Source organism: Mustela nigripes, chromosome 7 (assembly GCF_022355385.1).
Source record: "Mustela nigripes isolate SB6536 chromosome 7, MUSNIG.SB6536, whole genome shotgun sequence".
Lineage (NCBI taxonomy): Eukaryota > Metazoa > Chordata > Mammalia > Carnivora > Mustelidae > Mustela > Mustela nigripes.
Window position 1 is genome coordinate 37367109 of NC_081563.1, and position 14749 is coordinate 37381857.

General features: G+C 43.1%; 1 protein-coding gene across 1 annotated transcript in view; it reads left to right on the plus strand.

Moving 5' to 3' along the window:
- POLR1B (RNA polymerase I subunit B) overlaps positions 1-13498 on the plus strand; it is a 34176-nt gene extending 20678 nt beyond the window's left edge. The window contains exons 11-15 of the mRNA XM_059405610.1: positions 982-1152; positions 2139-2295; positions 6681-6877; positions 7681-7934; positions 8991-13498. Coding sequence (XP_059261593.1) covers positions 982-1152; positions 2139-2295; positions 6681-6877; positions 7681-7934; positions 8991-9873 — 1662 coding nt within the window. The 3' untranslated portion in view covers positions 9874-13498. The remainder of the gene's footprint in view (positions 1-981; positions 1153-2138; positions 2296-6680; positions 6878-7680; positions 7935-8990) is intronic.
- The last annotated feature ends 1251 nt before the right edge of the window (positions 13499-14749 follow it).

The window sequence follows — 14749 nt, forward strand, 5'->3', positions numbered from 1 at the left end:
TGTGTCCCCTTTTCTTCTTGTTTAGCTTAAGTGAGGGTTTTTTTTTTTTCTTTTTAAGAACCAAGAATTTTGATTTGTTGTTTTGAATCTTTTTCATGCTATACCTCATTAATTGCAGGTTCTATCTTTGTTAACTTGTAGGGAGTTTGTGTGTTTTTGTGTGTCTCTGTTGGCTTTTTTTTTTTAGCTTTTGCATTAAGATTTTAACCCATCTATTTTTTTTGATGACTTAATTAGCTGTGACCGCCCTTAAGTTCTGATATATAGGTTTCATTATTTTTTCACATTTCTGTAATGTGGGTTCATATTTACCCAGGAGTTGATCAATGAAAGTTTTGTTGTTTTTTAAATTCCAGGTAGAAGGGCCTTTTCATTGAGTACAGTTTATAGGTTTTTGTTTTGTTTTGTTTTAAAGATTTTATTTATTTGACAGAAAGAGATACAGCGAGAGAGGGAACACAAGCAAGGGGAGTGGGAGAGGGAGAAGCAGGCTCCCCGCTGAGCAGGCAGCGTGATGCAGGGCTTGATCCCAGGACCCTGGGATCGTGACCTGAGCCGAAGGCAGAGGCTTAACGACTGAGCCGCCCAGGCACCCCCATTGAATAACAGGTTTAAAATAAAACCAGTAACGTACTATATTCTGGACATCAGAGGACAAACTTTTGCTTAGTGTGTTCGTTCACACACACCTTCTTGGTTTACCTTTCCCTGAGTCTTCCCCATTACCAGTTTGTCACATAGTAGGGCTGTGCCCCGCCTCCCCCCCGAAAGTAGGGCTTTTGCCAGCTCTGGATACTGGGTGAGTGGCATTCTGTGCGGTGATGAGACTGGCAGGGCACTAGGAAGTTACTGGCATAACTAATTTCCTCATACTGCTGTTTATATTTGACCTCTTTCCCCATTCTGCCTACCTCCTGGGTGGCAGGAGATAGATATAAAACACGTCGCTCCTTAATTGAACTTTCTTTTTGTTGAAAACAGGTGTTGAGAGAAAAAAGAATTCCTCCCTGGATGGAAGTGGCCCTTATCCCCATGACAGGAAAACCAAGTCTGTACCCAGGATTGTTCCTGTTTACCACTCCTTGTAGACTGGTGCGTCCCGTGCAGAACTTGGAATTAGGCAAAGAAGAACTAATTGGAACTATGGAGCAGGTACGTAGAACATTGTGATTGGTACCTGTATGTGCTCGTGTAGTGTACAACTTCAGGAAACATAATAACCACTGTGGTTTTTTTTTTTAAATTTTTTATGAAGATTTTATTTATTTATTTGAGAGAACACAAGCATGGGGAGCAGCAGAGGGAGAGGGAGAAGCAGGCTTTCCACTGAGCAGGGAGCCCGACATGGGGCTCAATCTCAAGACCATGAGATCATGACCTGAGCGAAGGCGCCCCTAACCACTATTTTTTTTAAAGTGTTATCAGGGCGCTTGGGTGGCTCAGTCCCACTCTTGATTTTGGTTCAGGTCATGGGATCGACCCCTATGTCAGGCTTCCATGTTCAATGGAAGTCAGCTTCAGATTCTCTCTCTCTCTGCCCCTCCCCCTGCTTGTGCGCTCTCTCTCTCTCTCTCTCTCTCAAAATAACAACAACAACAAAAAAAACAAAACAACAACAAAAAAAACCAACAAAAACAAAACTTTTTATAAAGTGCTGTCATTGTTTAGTAATGATTGGGCATTTGCAAGAAAACCAGAACTTACCTTCTGCCTCCTTTGTGACCTCTCATTGCAAGAGAGGATTAGTGGTCACATCACCTGCCTGCCCATCCTGCCCCGCTCCTTGGCACCTGGCTCTGCCTCAGGTGCTGAGGTGGGAACATTCCATCAGACTTACAGTATTTACCTACACCTTCGCAGTTGTAAAACTGTGAGCTTTGTGCTGCTTCAAAGTATCTTTGTTCCCCTCCTTTACAGTTGGGCCAGGGTGGATTTAGAATGAAAAGTGTCAGGCAAACAGTTTTTCTGACCCGAAGCTTCCCTATGCTTCCCAGTGGATCCCATCAGTGTTCATGATGCTCAGTGGGGAAGGTTTTCGATTCCAGTGTTTGAGTGCCACACTCTGAGAGAGAGGGAGAGTTAATAGGTTAGCCGTCAGGTACTCTGCCTTGAACTTCCTTGTCCTTCCTCTTTTCCAGATCTTCATGAACATTGCCATCTTTGAGGATGAGGTTTTGGCGGGTGTTACCACTCACCAGGAGCTCTTCCCCCACAGCCTGCTGAGTGTGATCGCCAACTTCATCCCTTTCTCCGATCACAACCAGAGTCCCCGGAACATGTACCAGTGCCAGATGGGTAAGATGCAGTGGAGAGTGGTGGTATTCACAAAGAAAGGCGCTTGTAACTTTTTCATTGTGAAACAATTTCAAACTCAGAGAAGTGTTGTGAGCACAGCACAAAGAACTCCCATAAGCCCTTTATGTAGATTTTGTTAACATGTTGTCCCATGTGTACCGTTTTCCATTTGGAGGTAAGCTGCAGACCGATGCCCCTTCACTCTGAAGAATTTCATTATGTATTTCCTACCAGTAAGGATGTCCCCTTGCGTATTACGGGGCAAAGATTAACATCAGGAAGTGTACCATTGATGTCATTATACTGCTTTATAGTCTTTACTCAGATTTTGACGTATCTTCCCAAAAACATGGTTTATGGCAGATTTTTTTCTATGTAGCACTAGTCCTCAATCACACGTAGCATTTAGTTGTTGAATCTCTTTTTTTAAATTTTTTTTATTTTTATTTTTTTTAAGATTTTATTTATTTAGTTGACAGAGAGAGATCACAAGCAGGCAGAGAGGCAGGCACAGAGAGAGAGGAGGAAGCAGGCTTACTGCTGAGCAGAGAGCCCGATGCGGGACTCGATCCCAGGACCCCGGGATCATGACCTGAGCCAAAGGCAGGGGCTTTAACCCACTGAACCACCCAGGCACCCCCCTAGTTGTTGAATCTCTTTAGTCATTTATTTATTTATTTATTTTTAAATGATTATTTATTTATTTATTTGAGAGAGAGAGAGAGCAAGCACGAGAGGAGAGAGATCAGCAGGAGAAGCTGACTCCCTACTGAGCAGGGAGTCTGATGTGGGACTTGATCCCAGGACTCCAGGATCATGACCTGAGCCGAAGGCAGTCGCTTAACCAACTGAGCCACCCAGGCGCCCCTCTTTAGTCATTTAAATTAGATCCTTAGCCTTTGTCATCTCTGACACTGATGTTTTTGAACAGAAAAGTCATTTTGTGGAATGTTTGTCGATTTGGATTTGTCTGAGATCCTGTGATTGGATTTTTGAAGAACCCAAGCCGTCGTTTTTCCCATATCTCACCACTGCCAACGCCCTGCCTGCCCACCCAGTGATTCCGGTTTCCACTGAGTGTCGTATCCCTTGAGCCTGGAAGCCTTCCTTTAGTGCTTATTTTTGTAGGTTAGGTTGCTGGCTACAAATCCTCTTAGTTTTTGTTCCTCTGGAAATGTCTATATTTGATCTTTACCTGGAACTGGATGTACAATTCTGGTTGAACAGTTACAGTTTTTCAGCACTTAAGAGATTTTACTGGGTCTCTTCTTGGTCTTTGTCATTTGTGTTAGAAGTCAGTGGTTGTACGTGTCATTGTTTGCTTGTATGTAATGTGTTCTTTTCTCCTGTCTGTAAGATTTTCTCTTCATATCTCATTGGTAGCTGATTGTGATATGCCCATATATGATGGTCTTTGTGCTTGGGGTTTACTGGTCTTCTAAAATCTGTTTTAAAAGATGTCATCAAATTTGTACTTTTCTGCCATTATTTCTAGAAACCCTGCTTCTGCCCTATTCTCTCACACCTCCTCTGAGATTTCAGTATATGTGTCATCTATGTTAATTAAACCTTTTGATATTGCCCTATAAGCCATGGGGTCTCTGTTCTTTTCTTTTTTTTAAAGAGTTTATTTATTTATTTATTTGACAGAGATCACAAGTAGACAGCGAGGCAGGCAGAGAGAGAGGAGGAAGCAGGCTCCCTGCTGAGCAGAGAGCCCGATGTGAGGCTCCATCCCAGGACCCTGGGATCATGACCTGAGCCGAAAGCAGAGGCTTCAACCCACTGAGCCACTCAGGCGCCCCATGTTCTTTTCTTTTTTTTTCCCCCAGTCTTTTTTTTTTTCTTTATCTTCAGACTGGATTTTTTTTTTTTTAAAGATTTTATTTATTTATTTGACAGAGAGAGAATACGAGCAGGGAGAACAACAGAGGGAGAGCTAGAAGCAGGCTCCCTGTTGAGCAAGGAGCCCGAAGCGGGGCTTGATCCCAGGACCCTGGGATCATGACCTGAGCCAAAGACAGACACTTAACCAACTGAGCAACCCAGGCGCCCCCAGATTGGATCATTTTTACTGATCTATCATTATCCTCACTGACTTTTTATTCTATTTCGGATATTTAATGTTTCAGCCCTTTGTTTCCATTTATTTTTTATAGTTTCTGTTTTCTCAGAGATTGTTTTCTTTGTGAATTGTTTTCCTTTGTTTTTGAGCATAGTTGTAACAAGTCTTTAAAAACCGTTATCTGCTAACTACAACATCCTTTTTTTTTTTCTTTTTAAGATTTATTATTGTATTTTTTAGGGAGAGGGAGAAGCAGACGCCCTGCTGCAGGGAGCCTGATTGAGGCTCGATCCCAGGACCTCGGGATCATGACCAGAGCCACCCAGGTGCCCTGCTAATTCCAACATTGGGTCACCTCGGGATCACTCTCCATTGATTACATTTTTTTTTTTCTTGAGCCATGGGTTCTGTTTTCCTGTTTCTTTATATTTCTAGAACTATCAGATCATATCGGGAATGTTGTAAATGATAGGTTTTAAGACTGGGTTCTAGGGGTGCCTTGGTGGCTTAGTGGTTAAGGCCTCTGCCTTTGGCTCGGGTCATGATCTCAGGGTCCTAGGATCGAGCCCCACATTGGGCCCTCTGCTCAGCCGGGAGCCTGCTTCTTCCTCTCTCTCTGCCTGCCTCTCTGCCTACTTGTGATCACTGTCTGTCAAATAGGTAGTTAAAATCTTTAAAAAAAAGAAAAAAAAAAGACTGGGTTCTATTACATTCCTTTGAAGAGGATTGGTTTTTAGATTTAACTGATAGATAGCTGAACATAGCAGTTGTATGTTCTTCTAGCCTTAGGTGGGCTTCTTAGATCTGTCCCATGCATGCACAGCTCAGCCCACTAAGATCTGGACTCAGTTTATACATAGAGTTTAAGGCCCTCCCTTTATGTTTCTTCCCTTTCTAAAACTTCCCCCCTGACTTTCCAGTTGCCATTGTATTCTGAACTCTATTCCTTGGCTCTTTAAGCCAGTAAAAAGGCAGGTTTCTGTTTGGGTTATAGCCGCTTTGGTGACTGGACAGCCAGGCCAAAACAAAAACATTAAAACCTGAAAAACGTTAGTAGTTTACTCAGTCCCATTTCTTTCATCCGAGTGTATATTCTTTTCCAGTTCCTCACTGCTTCTGGTTACTCTCCAGTGCTTTCAGGGGGGGGGGGGGGGGGGGGGGGGGGGGGGGGGGGGGGGGGGGTGTGGGTGGGGGGGGGGGGTGTGTGTGTGTGTGTGTGTGTGTGTGTGTGTGTGTGCGCGCGCGCCCGTATGGTGTTTTTGTTTTGTATTGTTCTGGATCTTATATGTGGAGGGTGGTCTTGTAGGAGTACCCTTCTATTACTGTGCTTTCAGGGTGTGTGTGTGTGTGTGTGTGTGTGTGTGTGTGTGTGCGCGCGCGCCCGTATGGTGTTTTTGTTTTGTATTGTTCTGGATCTTATATGTGGAGGGTGGTCTTGTAGGAGTACCCTTCTATTACTGGAAGCCAGAAGTCTCCTTTTCTGTATTTTAAAATTCCAAAGAGAGAGAGAGACAGAGAGAGTGTCATATAGTCTTAAAAATCTTATTGTTTCAAATTGATTCTCTATAATATAAAGTAGAAAGAAGTCTTACTTTCCTACCTGGGAATTAACAAATACTGACTTATAATGTAATTATAAATAATTATAATTATAATTAAAAATATAATTATGAAATAATTAACAAATACTGACATTTTGCTCTGTGTAAGAAAGCAGATAAGTTACTATACCATTTTCACCCCTTCTCTTCCCCCACTAGTAATACCTTATATTATATATATCCTTTATTATCCCTTTTTATGCTTTTCTTCATCATACATGTATTCATAAACTAGGTATGGAATCGTCTGGGATGTGTTACAAATATACATAAATCCTATAATATTAACTGTCATTCTGTGCTTTTTCCCCCTCAGCGTTGTCTTCATGGTCTGGTTACACAGCTACATGTGGTTCTGCTTCATTTTGATGCTGTGTGTTAGTCTATAGTGAGCAGAACCACCACGATTAATTTATTCATTCCCCCATGATGAATGTTTTGTTGTTTCCTGTTTTATTTTATTTTTTAAAATATTGTATTTGTTTGAGCGAGAGAGTGAGGCAGAGAACAAGAGTGGAGTGAGAGGCAGAGAGAGAAGCAGACACCCCACTGAGAAGAGAGTCTGATGCAGGGCTTGATCCCAGGATTCCCGAGATCATGACCTGAGCTGAAGGCAGATGCTTAACTGACTGAGCCACCCAGGCACCCCTCTAATTTTATATATGACCTTTATAATCAGGGGGAAAAAAGATGCTAAAGTTTTTTCCCCCCCTTTGTAGGGAAGCAAACCATGGGCTTTCCACTTCTCACTTACCAAGCTCGATCAGATAATAAACTGTATCGTCTTCAGACTCCACAAAGCCCTTTAGTGAGACCATACATGTATGATTATTATGACATGGATAACTATCCAATTGGGACAAATGCCATCGTTGCTGTTATTTCTTACACTGGCTACGATATGGAAGATGCCATGGTAAGTTCTCCCAGGAGATGTCGTTCCATTCCTTTTACTTTCTAACTTTTTTGTTTACTGTGTTTCTACATCCTGGTGCATGAGTGTTCTGTTAAATGATGAATTGCTAGTCTCCATGAAAGTGGCAAGCCCTAAGGGATATTCACTAAATATTCAGATATGCATGCATGGTGCATATTTGAGTACATAGTATAAGGTGTTGAATGAGTATAGTCTTGGGAATATCTACCTTTTATATTTATGCATGATTAGGTTTTAAGCCATAGTGTAGGTGGCTTGGAAAATGTGTTTTGTTTTGTTTAAGATTTTATTTATTTGAGCGAGAGGGCACAAGCAGGGGGAGGGGCAAAGGGAGAGGGAGAAGCAGGCTCCCTGCCCGATGTGGGGCTTGATCCCAGGACCCTGGGATCACGCCTGAGCCGAAGGCAGATACTTAACTGACTGAGCCACATAGGTGTTCCAGAAAATCTGGAGTTTTTATTTTATTTTATTTTTTTAATATTTATTTATTTGTCAGAGAGAAAGAGAGAGAACACAAGCAGGCAGAGTAGCAGGCAGAGGCAGAGAGAGAAGCAGTCTCCCCACTGAGTAAGGAGCCTGATGCAGGACTTGATCCCAGGACCCTGGGATCATGACCTGAGCCAAAAGCAGACGCTTAACTGATTGAGCCACCCAGGCATCCCTGGAGTTTTTTAAATAGAATGCCAGCTATCCTAAACCATGTATTTTCATTCTAACCATTTTTATTGTAAAATCCCCATTTGGCCTCAGTGTCTTAAATTAACAATTCTTTGACCTCATAGATCGTGAATAAGGCCTCCTGGGAACGAGGCTTTGCCCATGGAAGTGTCTACAAGTCTGAGTTCATAGATCTATCTGAGAAAATTAAACAAGGAGACGATAGTCTGGTGTTTGGAGTCAAACCTGGTGACCCGCGGATTCTGCAAAAGTTAGATGACGATGGCTTGCCGTTCATCGGAGCCCAGCTACAGTATGGAGACCCGTATTATGGCTACCTGAACCTCAACACCGGAGAAAGCTTCGTGATGTACTATAAGTAAGTTCGGGTACCCAGTGCTATTTTTAAAAGGCTGTTTCTCCCTGAAGTTGGTGAGGTCAGTGAAATTTACCTTGTAAGAGGTGAATTTTGGAGAAGATAACTGAATTGGCATTTTTTTTCTTTCTTTCTTTCTTTCTTTCTTTTTTTTTTTTTAAAAAGATTTATTTATTTTTTTATTTTACGGGGGGGGGGGGGGGGTAGACATCGGGGAGGGGGGGGGGGGGGGGGGGGCAGGCTCTCCACTGAGCAGAGAGCCTGATGTGGGTCTCGATCCCAGGACCCTGAGATCATGAACTGAGCCAAAGGCAGAGGCTTTAACCCACTGAGCCACCCAGGCGCCCCTGAATTGGCATTTCTTAAATGAGATAAAGTTTGGTGTGTGCTGTTCGGCCTTTGTTTTTCTGCTTCTCTTGCCAGTGTGTTAGGATTTGACAAGTTGCCTGCGACTTCTTTTAAAAATAGGCTATTCAAACATAATCATCTCTCTCGGATGTAGTTAGGGATTTTCCTAGCTAAAAATGTCAAGTTCATGATGCCTCTTGCTAAAATTAAAAATGTTTAGCTTATTTTACATCTATGAAATGGTTTCAGCTGTAGGTCTTTGTAGGTAGTCTCTGTTGCTGTTCTTTCGGGTGAGCAGAGTTCCGTAGCGAACGGAATCAGCAGCCCTGTTCACAAGTGTTTTTAGGGATACCAGCTCTCTTTGTGCTGGAGAAGAGATGTGAGAATAAGTTGTGCAGATATCCTTTATGAAGCACTAATTATGTCAATTAAAACTTAGAGGTGTCTTGGGGCGCCTGGGTGGCTCAGTGGGTTAAAGCCTCTGCCTTCGACTCAGGTCATGATCCCAGGGTCCTGGGATTGAACCCCGCATCGGGCTCTCTGCTCAGCAGGGAGCCTGCTTCCTCCTCTCTCTCTGACTGCCTCTCTGCCTACTTGTGATCTCTGTCTGTCAAATAAATAAATAAAATCTTTAAAAAAAAAAAAACAACTTAGAGGTGTCTTTGTCAGCGTAAAGAGAATAGTTAGACTTCTGTCTGCTTTTTTTCCCAGGAGTAAAGAAAATTGCATCGTGGATAACATCAAAGTGTGTAGTAATGACACCGGCAATGGAAAGTTCAAGTGTATCTGCATCACGATGAGAGTCCCTCGGAACCCAACCATTGGAGACAAATTCGCCAGTCGCCACGGGCAGAAGGGCATCCTGAGCAGGCTGTGGCCAGTAGAGGACATGCCGTTCACCGAGAGTGGGATGGTTCCAGACATTCTGTTCAATCCTCACGGTTTTCCATCCCGCATGACCATTGGGATGTTAATTGAAAGTATGGCAGGGAAGTCCGCTGCCCTGCACGGTCTCTGCCATGATGCGACACCCTTTACCTTTTCAGAGGAGAACTCGGCCTTGGAGTACTTCGGGGAGCTGTTAAAAGCCGGTGGCTACAACTTCTATGGCACCGAGAGGTTGTACAGCGGCATCAGTGGACTAGAACTAGAAGCAGACATTTTCATAGGTGTGGTTTATTACCAGCGTTTGCGCCACATGGTCTCAGACAAGTTCCAGGTTAGGACCACGGGAGCCAGAGACAAAGTCACCAATCAGCCTATTGGGGGAAGGAATGTCCAGGGTGGAATCCGTTTTGGGGAAATGGAGCGGGATGCTCTTTTAGCTCATGGTACATCTTTTCTCCTGCATGACCGCCTCTTCAACTGTTCGGATCGCTCGGTAGCACACGTGTGTGTTAAGTGTGGCAGTTTACTATCTCCGCTGCTGGAGAAGCCACCCCCTTCCTGGTCCGCCACGCGCAACAGAAAATACAACTGTACGTTATGTGATCGAAGTGACACCATCGACACTGTTTCTGTGCCTTACGTTTTCCGGTATTTTGTAGCTGAACTGGCAGCCATGAACATTAAGGTGAAACTGGATGTCATTTAACTTGATGGCACCTTTCGGGTTAGGAGAACGATCGGATTAAAACAAACTCTAACTTGGGTTCAGTAAAGAGATGACTCAGTTCCTCGGGAGTTTTTCTCAGGGGTGTTCGGGTTTTCCACCAAGACCGGGCAACTAAGAATTCAGGATTTCTGAGTCTCATCAGGATAACTACTGAAGCTGATTTGCAGTATATTTGTTCAAAAGTTCCACAAGCATCTTTAAAAATGATACACGGAAAAAAAAAAAATGATACACGGATAAGTCGAAGGGTATACAGGGAAGTCTTTCCAACCCCAGAGTCCCTGTACCCTACTTTCTCTGGGCAGTGACCATCAAACGTTTCTCCATCTAGAACAAAGCAACCCAATACAAATACTATTGCAAGCCATATATTTCATTTTGTATTTGCTTATATCCACATTAAAGTAAAAACCAAAGGTACTTCTATTGAAGTGTAATTGTTCAACAAAACTGTGCATGTTTAACGTGTACAATTAGACGGGTTTGAGCATATGCATACACCTGTGAAATGATCACCGCAATCGAGGTAAGAAACCCCACCTCCAAAAGATTCCTTGTGCCCTTTGGGTGTGTGTGTGCGTGCGTGCGCGCGCGCGTGTTTGGTTAAAAAACACTGAATTTGACATCTACCCTCTTAACACATGTTTAGGTGTACAGTAGAATATTGTTAACTAGAGGCAGAGCTCACTCATTTTGGAGCGATGGAGCTGTACACCCACTCGACACCAACTCCCTGTTTCCCCCCCACCAGCTCCTGGTAGCCATCATTCTAGTCTGACTCTTTCAGATCCCTCATATAAGTGGGATCATGCAGTATTTGTGGTTCTGTGACAGGCTTATTTTACTTAGTGTAATGGCCTTGAGGTTTATCCATGTTGCACATGGCAGGATTTCCTTTTTTAGAGCTGAATAATATTCCATTGTATGTATGGCATGTTTTCTTTATTCATCTTTTTTTTTAAGATTTTACTTATTTATTTGAGAGAGTGAGAGAAAGCACCAGCAATGGGGAGTTGGGGGTGGGGGAGAAGCAGGCTCTCTGCCAAACAGGGAGCCCAATATGGGACTCGATTCTGGACCTCAGGATCATGACCTGACCTGAAGGCAGACACTCAACTGACTGAGCCATGCAGGCGCCCCTCTTTGTTCCTTTCTTGATGGAGATTTAGGTTGCTTCCATATCTTGGAAATAATGTTCATATGCTATATTTTATTCAATGTAATACAGCCAAAATGCCATTTCCACGTGTAATAAATATAATTTATGGAGATAGTTTACATTCTTTTTCCATACTAACCTCTAAAATCCAGTGGCTGTTTTTCTGTGTACAGTATTTCATTGTTTGGACGTATTGTTCCCTGCTGGGGCGTATTTGGGCAGTTTCATTCTTTGGGCACTATAAATGGTGCTGGTAGTAGATGACCTTGTATTCACTTGTGAATACATGCTCTTTGATGTTAAACTTTACTAAGATAATTCTTGAGTCTGGCTTTAGGTGTCTCTTAGTAATGATAAGGCAGATGGAGCTAGACTGAGAAAACTAGTATATCCTGGCTTTGCTTCATTAAACTGTTGGGAAAAAGAAATAAGGAAAAATGGCTCAAATCTGTTGGCTGATACTTGCATTACTGTTAGTAGACTCCCGGATGAATTTGACCACCCCATTCCAGTCTCTGTCTCTCTCACAAGCCCATAGCTGAGGTCTGTGGTTCCAAGTCTCCCAATTTTTTTTAGGAGCACTAAAAATGGTAACAAATAAAGTTTGTTTTATCTTTTGTTTTTTATTTAAATTCCAGTTAATATATAGTGTAATACTAGTTTTAGGAGTAGAATTTAGAGATTCATCACTTCCGTATACCATGCGGTGCTCATCATCAGTGCCCTCCTTAACCCCCTTCACTCACTTCCCCTCCCCCCCGGCTGCCTCCCTTCCAGCAATCCTGTTTGTTCTCTAGAGTTAAGAGTCTTTGATGGTTTGCCTCTCTTTGTCCCGTCCCTCGCTGTGTTGATCTGTTTTATTTCTTAAATTCCACAGAGTGACATCATATGTCTTATCTCTTATTGGCTTATCTTTTTTAAATTTATAGATTCACAAAATTGACATTGGGACAATTCCCAAAGTTTAGTCCTGTTTCACCGGTTTTACATGCACTCCTTTGTGTGTGTGTGTATTGTTCGGATCAGTCATACCACGTGTAGACTGATGTAACGACCATAAATAATCAAGACACAGGACTACAAACCGTAAGTGATGCTATCATAGGAAACAAACATGAGATTGCTGGAGGGGAATGGAGTAAGTGGGTGATAGACATTAAGGAGGAAAAGTGATACAATGAACACTAGGTATTATATAAGACTGATGAATCACTGATCTCTGCCTCTGAAAGTAATAATATACCATATGTTAACTGAATTTATATGAAAAAAAAAAAAAAAAAAGACACAACTATTCCACACCACAAGGCTCAGCCATGATTTTTTCCCTTCATAGCTGTCCCCAACCCTATCCCCCATCTTTAACCCCTGGCAACCACTAATCTATTCTCCATCTCTATAATCTTGTTATTTCAAGAATATTATATAAATGGAATCATATAGTAGTGACCTTTTGAAATTGGCCTTTTCCACTCTGTAGTTCCCCTGAGATTCACTCAGGTTCTTGCATGTGTCAGTAACTTATTCCTTCTTACTGCCACTCAGCACTCCATGAGAGGGTGCAGTTTTTACTTTATCATTTGGGTTTGGTTTTTGGTAGATCATGCTTTTGGTGTCATGTCTTAAGAACTCCTCAAGCCCAGGGGCGCCTGTGTGGTTCAGTGGGCTAAAGCCTTCAGCTCAGATCATGATCTCAGGGTCCTGGTATTGAGCCCCACATCGGGCTCTCTGCTCAGCAGGGAGCCTGCCTCCCCATCTCTCTCTCTGCCTGCCTCTCTGCCTACTCGCGATCTCTGTCTGTCAAATAAATAAATAAATCTTAAAAAAAAAAACAAAAAACTCTTCAAGCCCAAAGATTTTATATATTCTAAGCGTTTATAATTTTATGCTGTACACTTAAATCTAGGATCCATGTATCCCTTTTGAGTTTTTTTTTAAGATTTGCCCATTTATTAGAGTGTGTGAGTGGAGGGGGTGGGGACAGGCAGACAGAATCTCGAGCAGATCTTGCTGGTGGGGAGCCCGACAACACAGGAATCAGTTGCAGAACCCTGAGACCACCACCTGAGCCGAAATCAAGAGTTGGATGCCCAACTGACTTAACCACCCAGGGGCCCCTTGAGTAATTTTTCTATAAGGTGTGAGGTTCAGCTCAAGATTCCTCTTGTTTTTTTTGTTTGTTTGTTTGTTTTTTTTGCCAGAGGACTGGATATATTATGTATCTCTTTGCTGTGTTGGTATAACACAAATTAGTGTATGCAGTAAATGGATACAGGTGTAGACAAGATACATATTTATACAAATGGAATTGTTGTGAAACAAATGTCTCCAAGGAAAGGATGGAGCTGTATGTAAAACTGAATGTTACTTATGTCTATGAATGGAATATTGGATAACATTAATATTTTAAGGAAATAAATACAAAATTGAATGATGGGTTAATTATCCAAATAGCATATGGGTAGATATAAAACTGCAGTAGAATAGGGCTGTCAGCTTCTGTATTTATAAAAGCGAGTTTCCTAATGAAAGAACAGAACTATACACAAGATGGAATAAATAAGTTGTCTCTGTTAAGAATGCTGATACAACGAAAATGAATTGCCCCACTGTGGTCCTTGAAATGAACCGGTTTTATTTAATGGACACTCCATACACCCAAGTGGTTGTAACAGGTACTGCAAGCTGTATTATAAGAACAGATGTTTCAAATATGTGTGGTCCTTCTTTCGATGGGAAGTGTTCCCACAGTGATCCACAGTGAGGCAGATCCACAGTGAGGATGGTGCCAACAGGCCGAGTACCTCTGTGAGACCCAGCAGGCACCCCAGCCCCGCACTGCCATGTAGGGGAGACAGCACAGGCTGTGGGGAAGAGCCTACAGCACTGATGGAAGAGCTGGTCTGAGCAGGCTTCCTGCAGGCTGTCCACACTGCCCTCCCCCTCTGACCTGCTAGTCCCAGTAAGCCTTTTCAACTGCAGGCGTTACGATGGTGTATGGTGCAGCCTGGGGCAAAGGGATATAGGCAGAAGCGTCCCCTGGAGTTTTGGCGTTGGTGTCCTTGTAAGAGGAGAGCACACAGAGAAGGTGATGTGAGCGGAGGCAGAGATAGGAGTAATGTGTCTACCAGCCAAGGAATGCCAAGGACTGCCTGTAACCACCGCAAGCTGGGGAACAGGCATGGAACGGATTCTCCTTCAGAGCCTCCAGCAGGACTCTGCTGCCAGCACCTTGATTTTGGACTTCCTGCTTCCTGAACAGTGAAAATGCATGTCTGTTCTTTTAAGCTACCCAGCCTGTGGCAGTTTGTTACAGCAACCTCAGGAAGCAAATCCCACTGAGGCTCAGCTCCCTACGGAACACATACTTGTGTGGGTTCTAAATGAGCGATGCCTCCGTGTGGACAGAAGGTAATACTGAGATTGGTGAGGAGGCCCAGACTGGCTGTAAGGGAGACAAACCACTTAATTAACCTTTCCCACGCTTCCTTTTCCTTCTCAAGGAGAGCTGCGTTCTAGCTGAAACATCAAATACCACTTCTTGGAGGCAAAGCCAAGAAGTGAGGCATTGTCCTCTATCTGGGACCAGTTTCTGCACACCTCCCTTTCAGCCTGTGGCCCGCACCCTCCAAGTACCTGGAAGAGATCAGCACTGGGACCCACTCATCAGCGGCAGCATCTGAATCTGCATCTCTT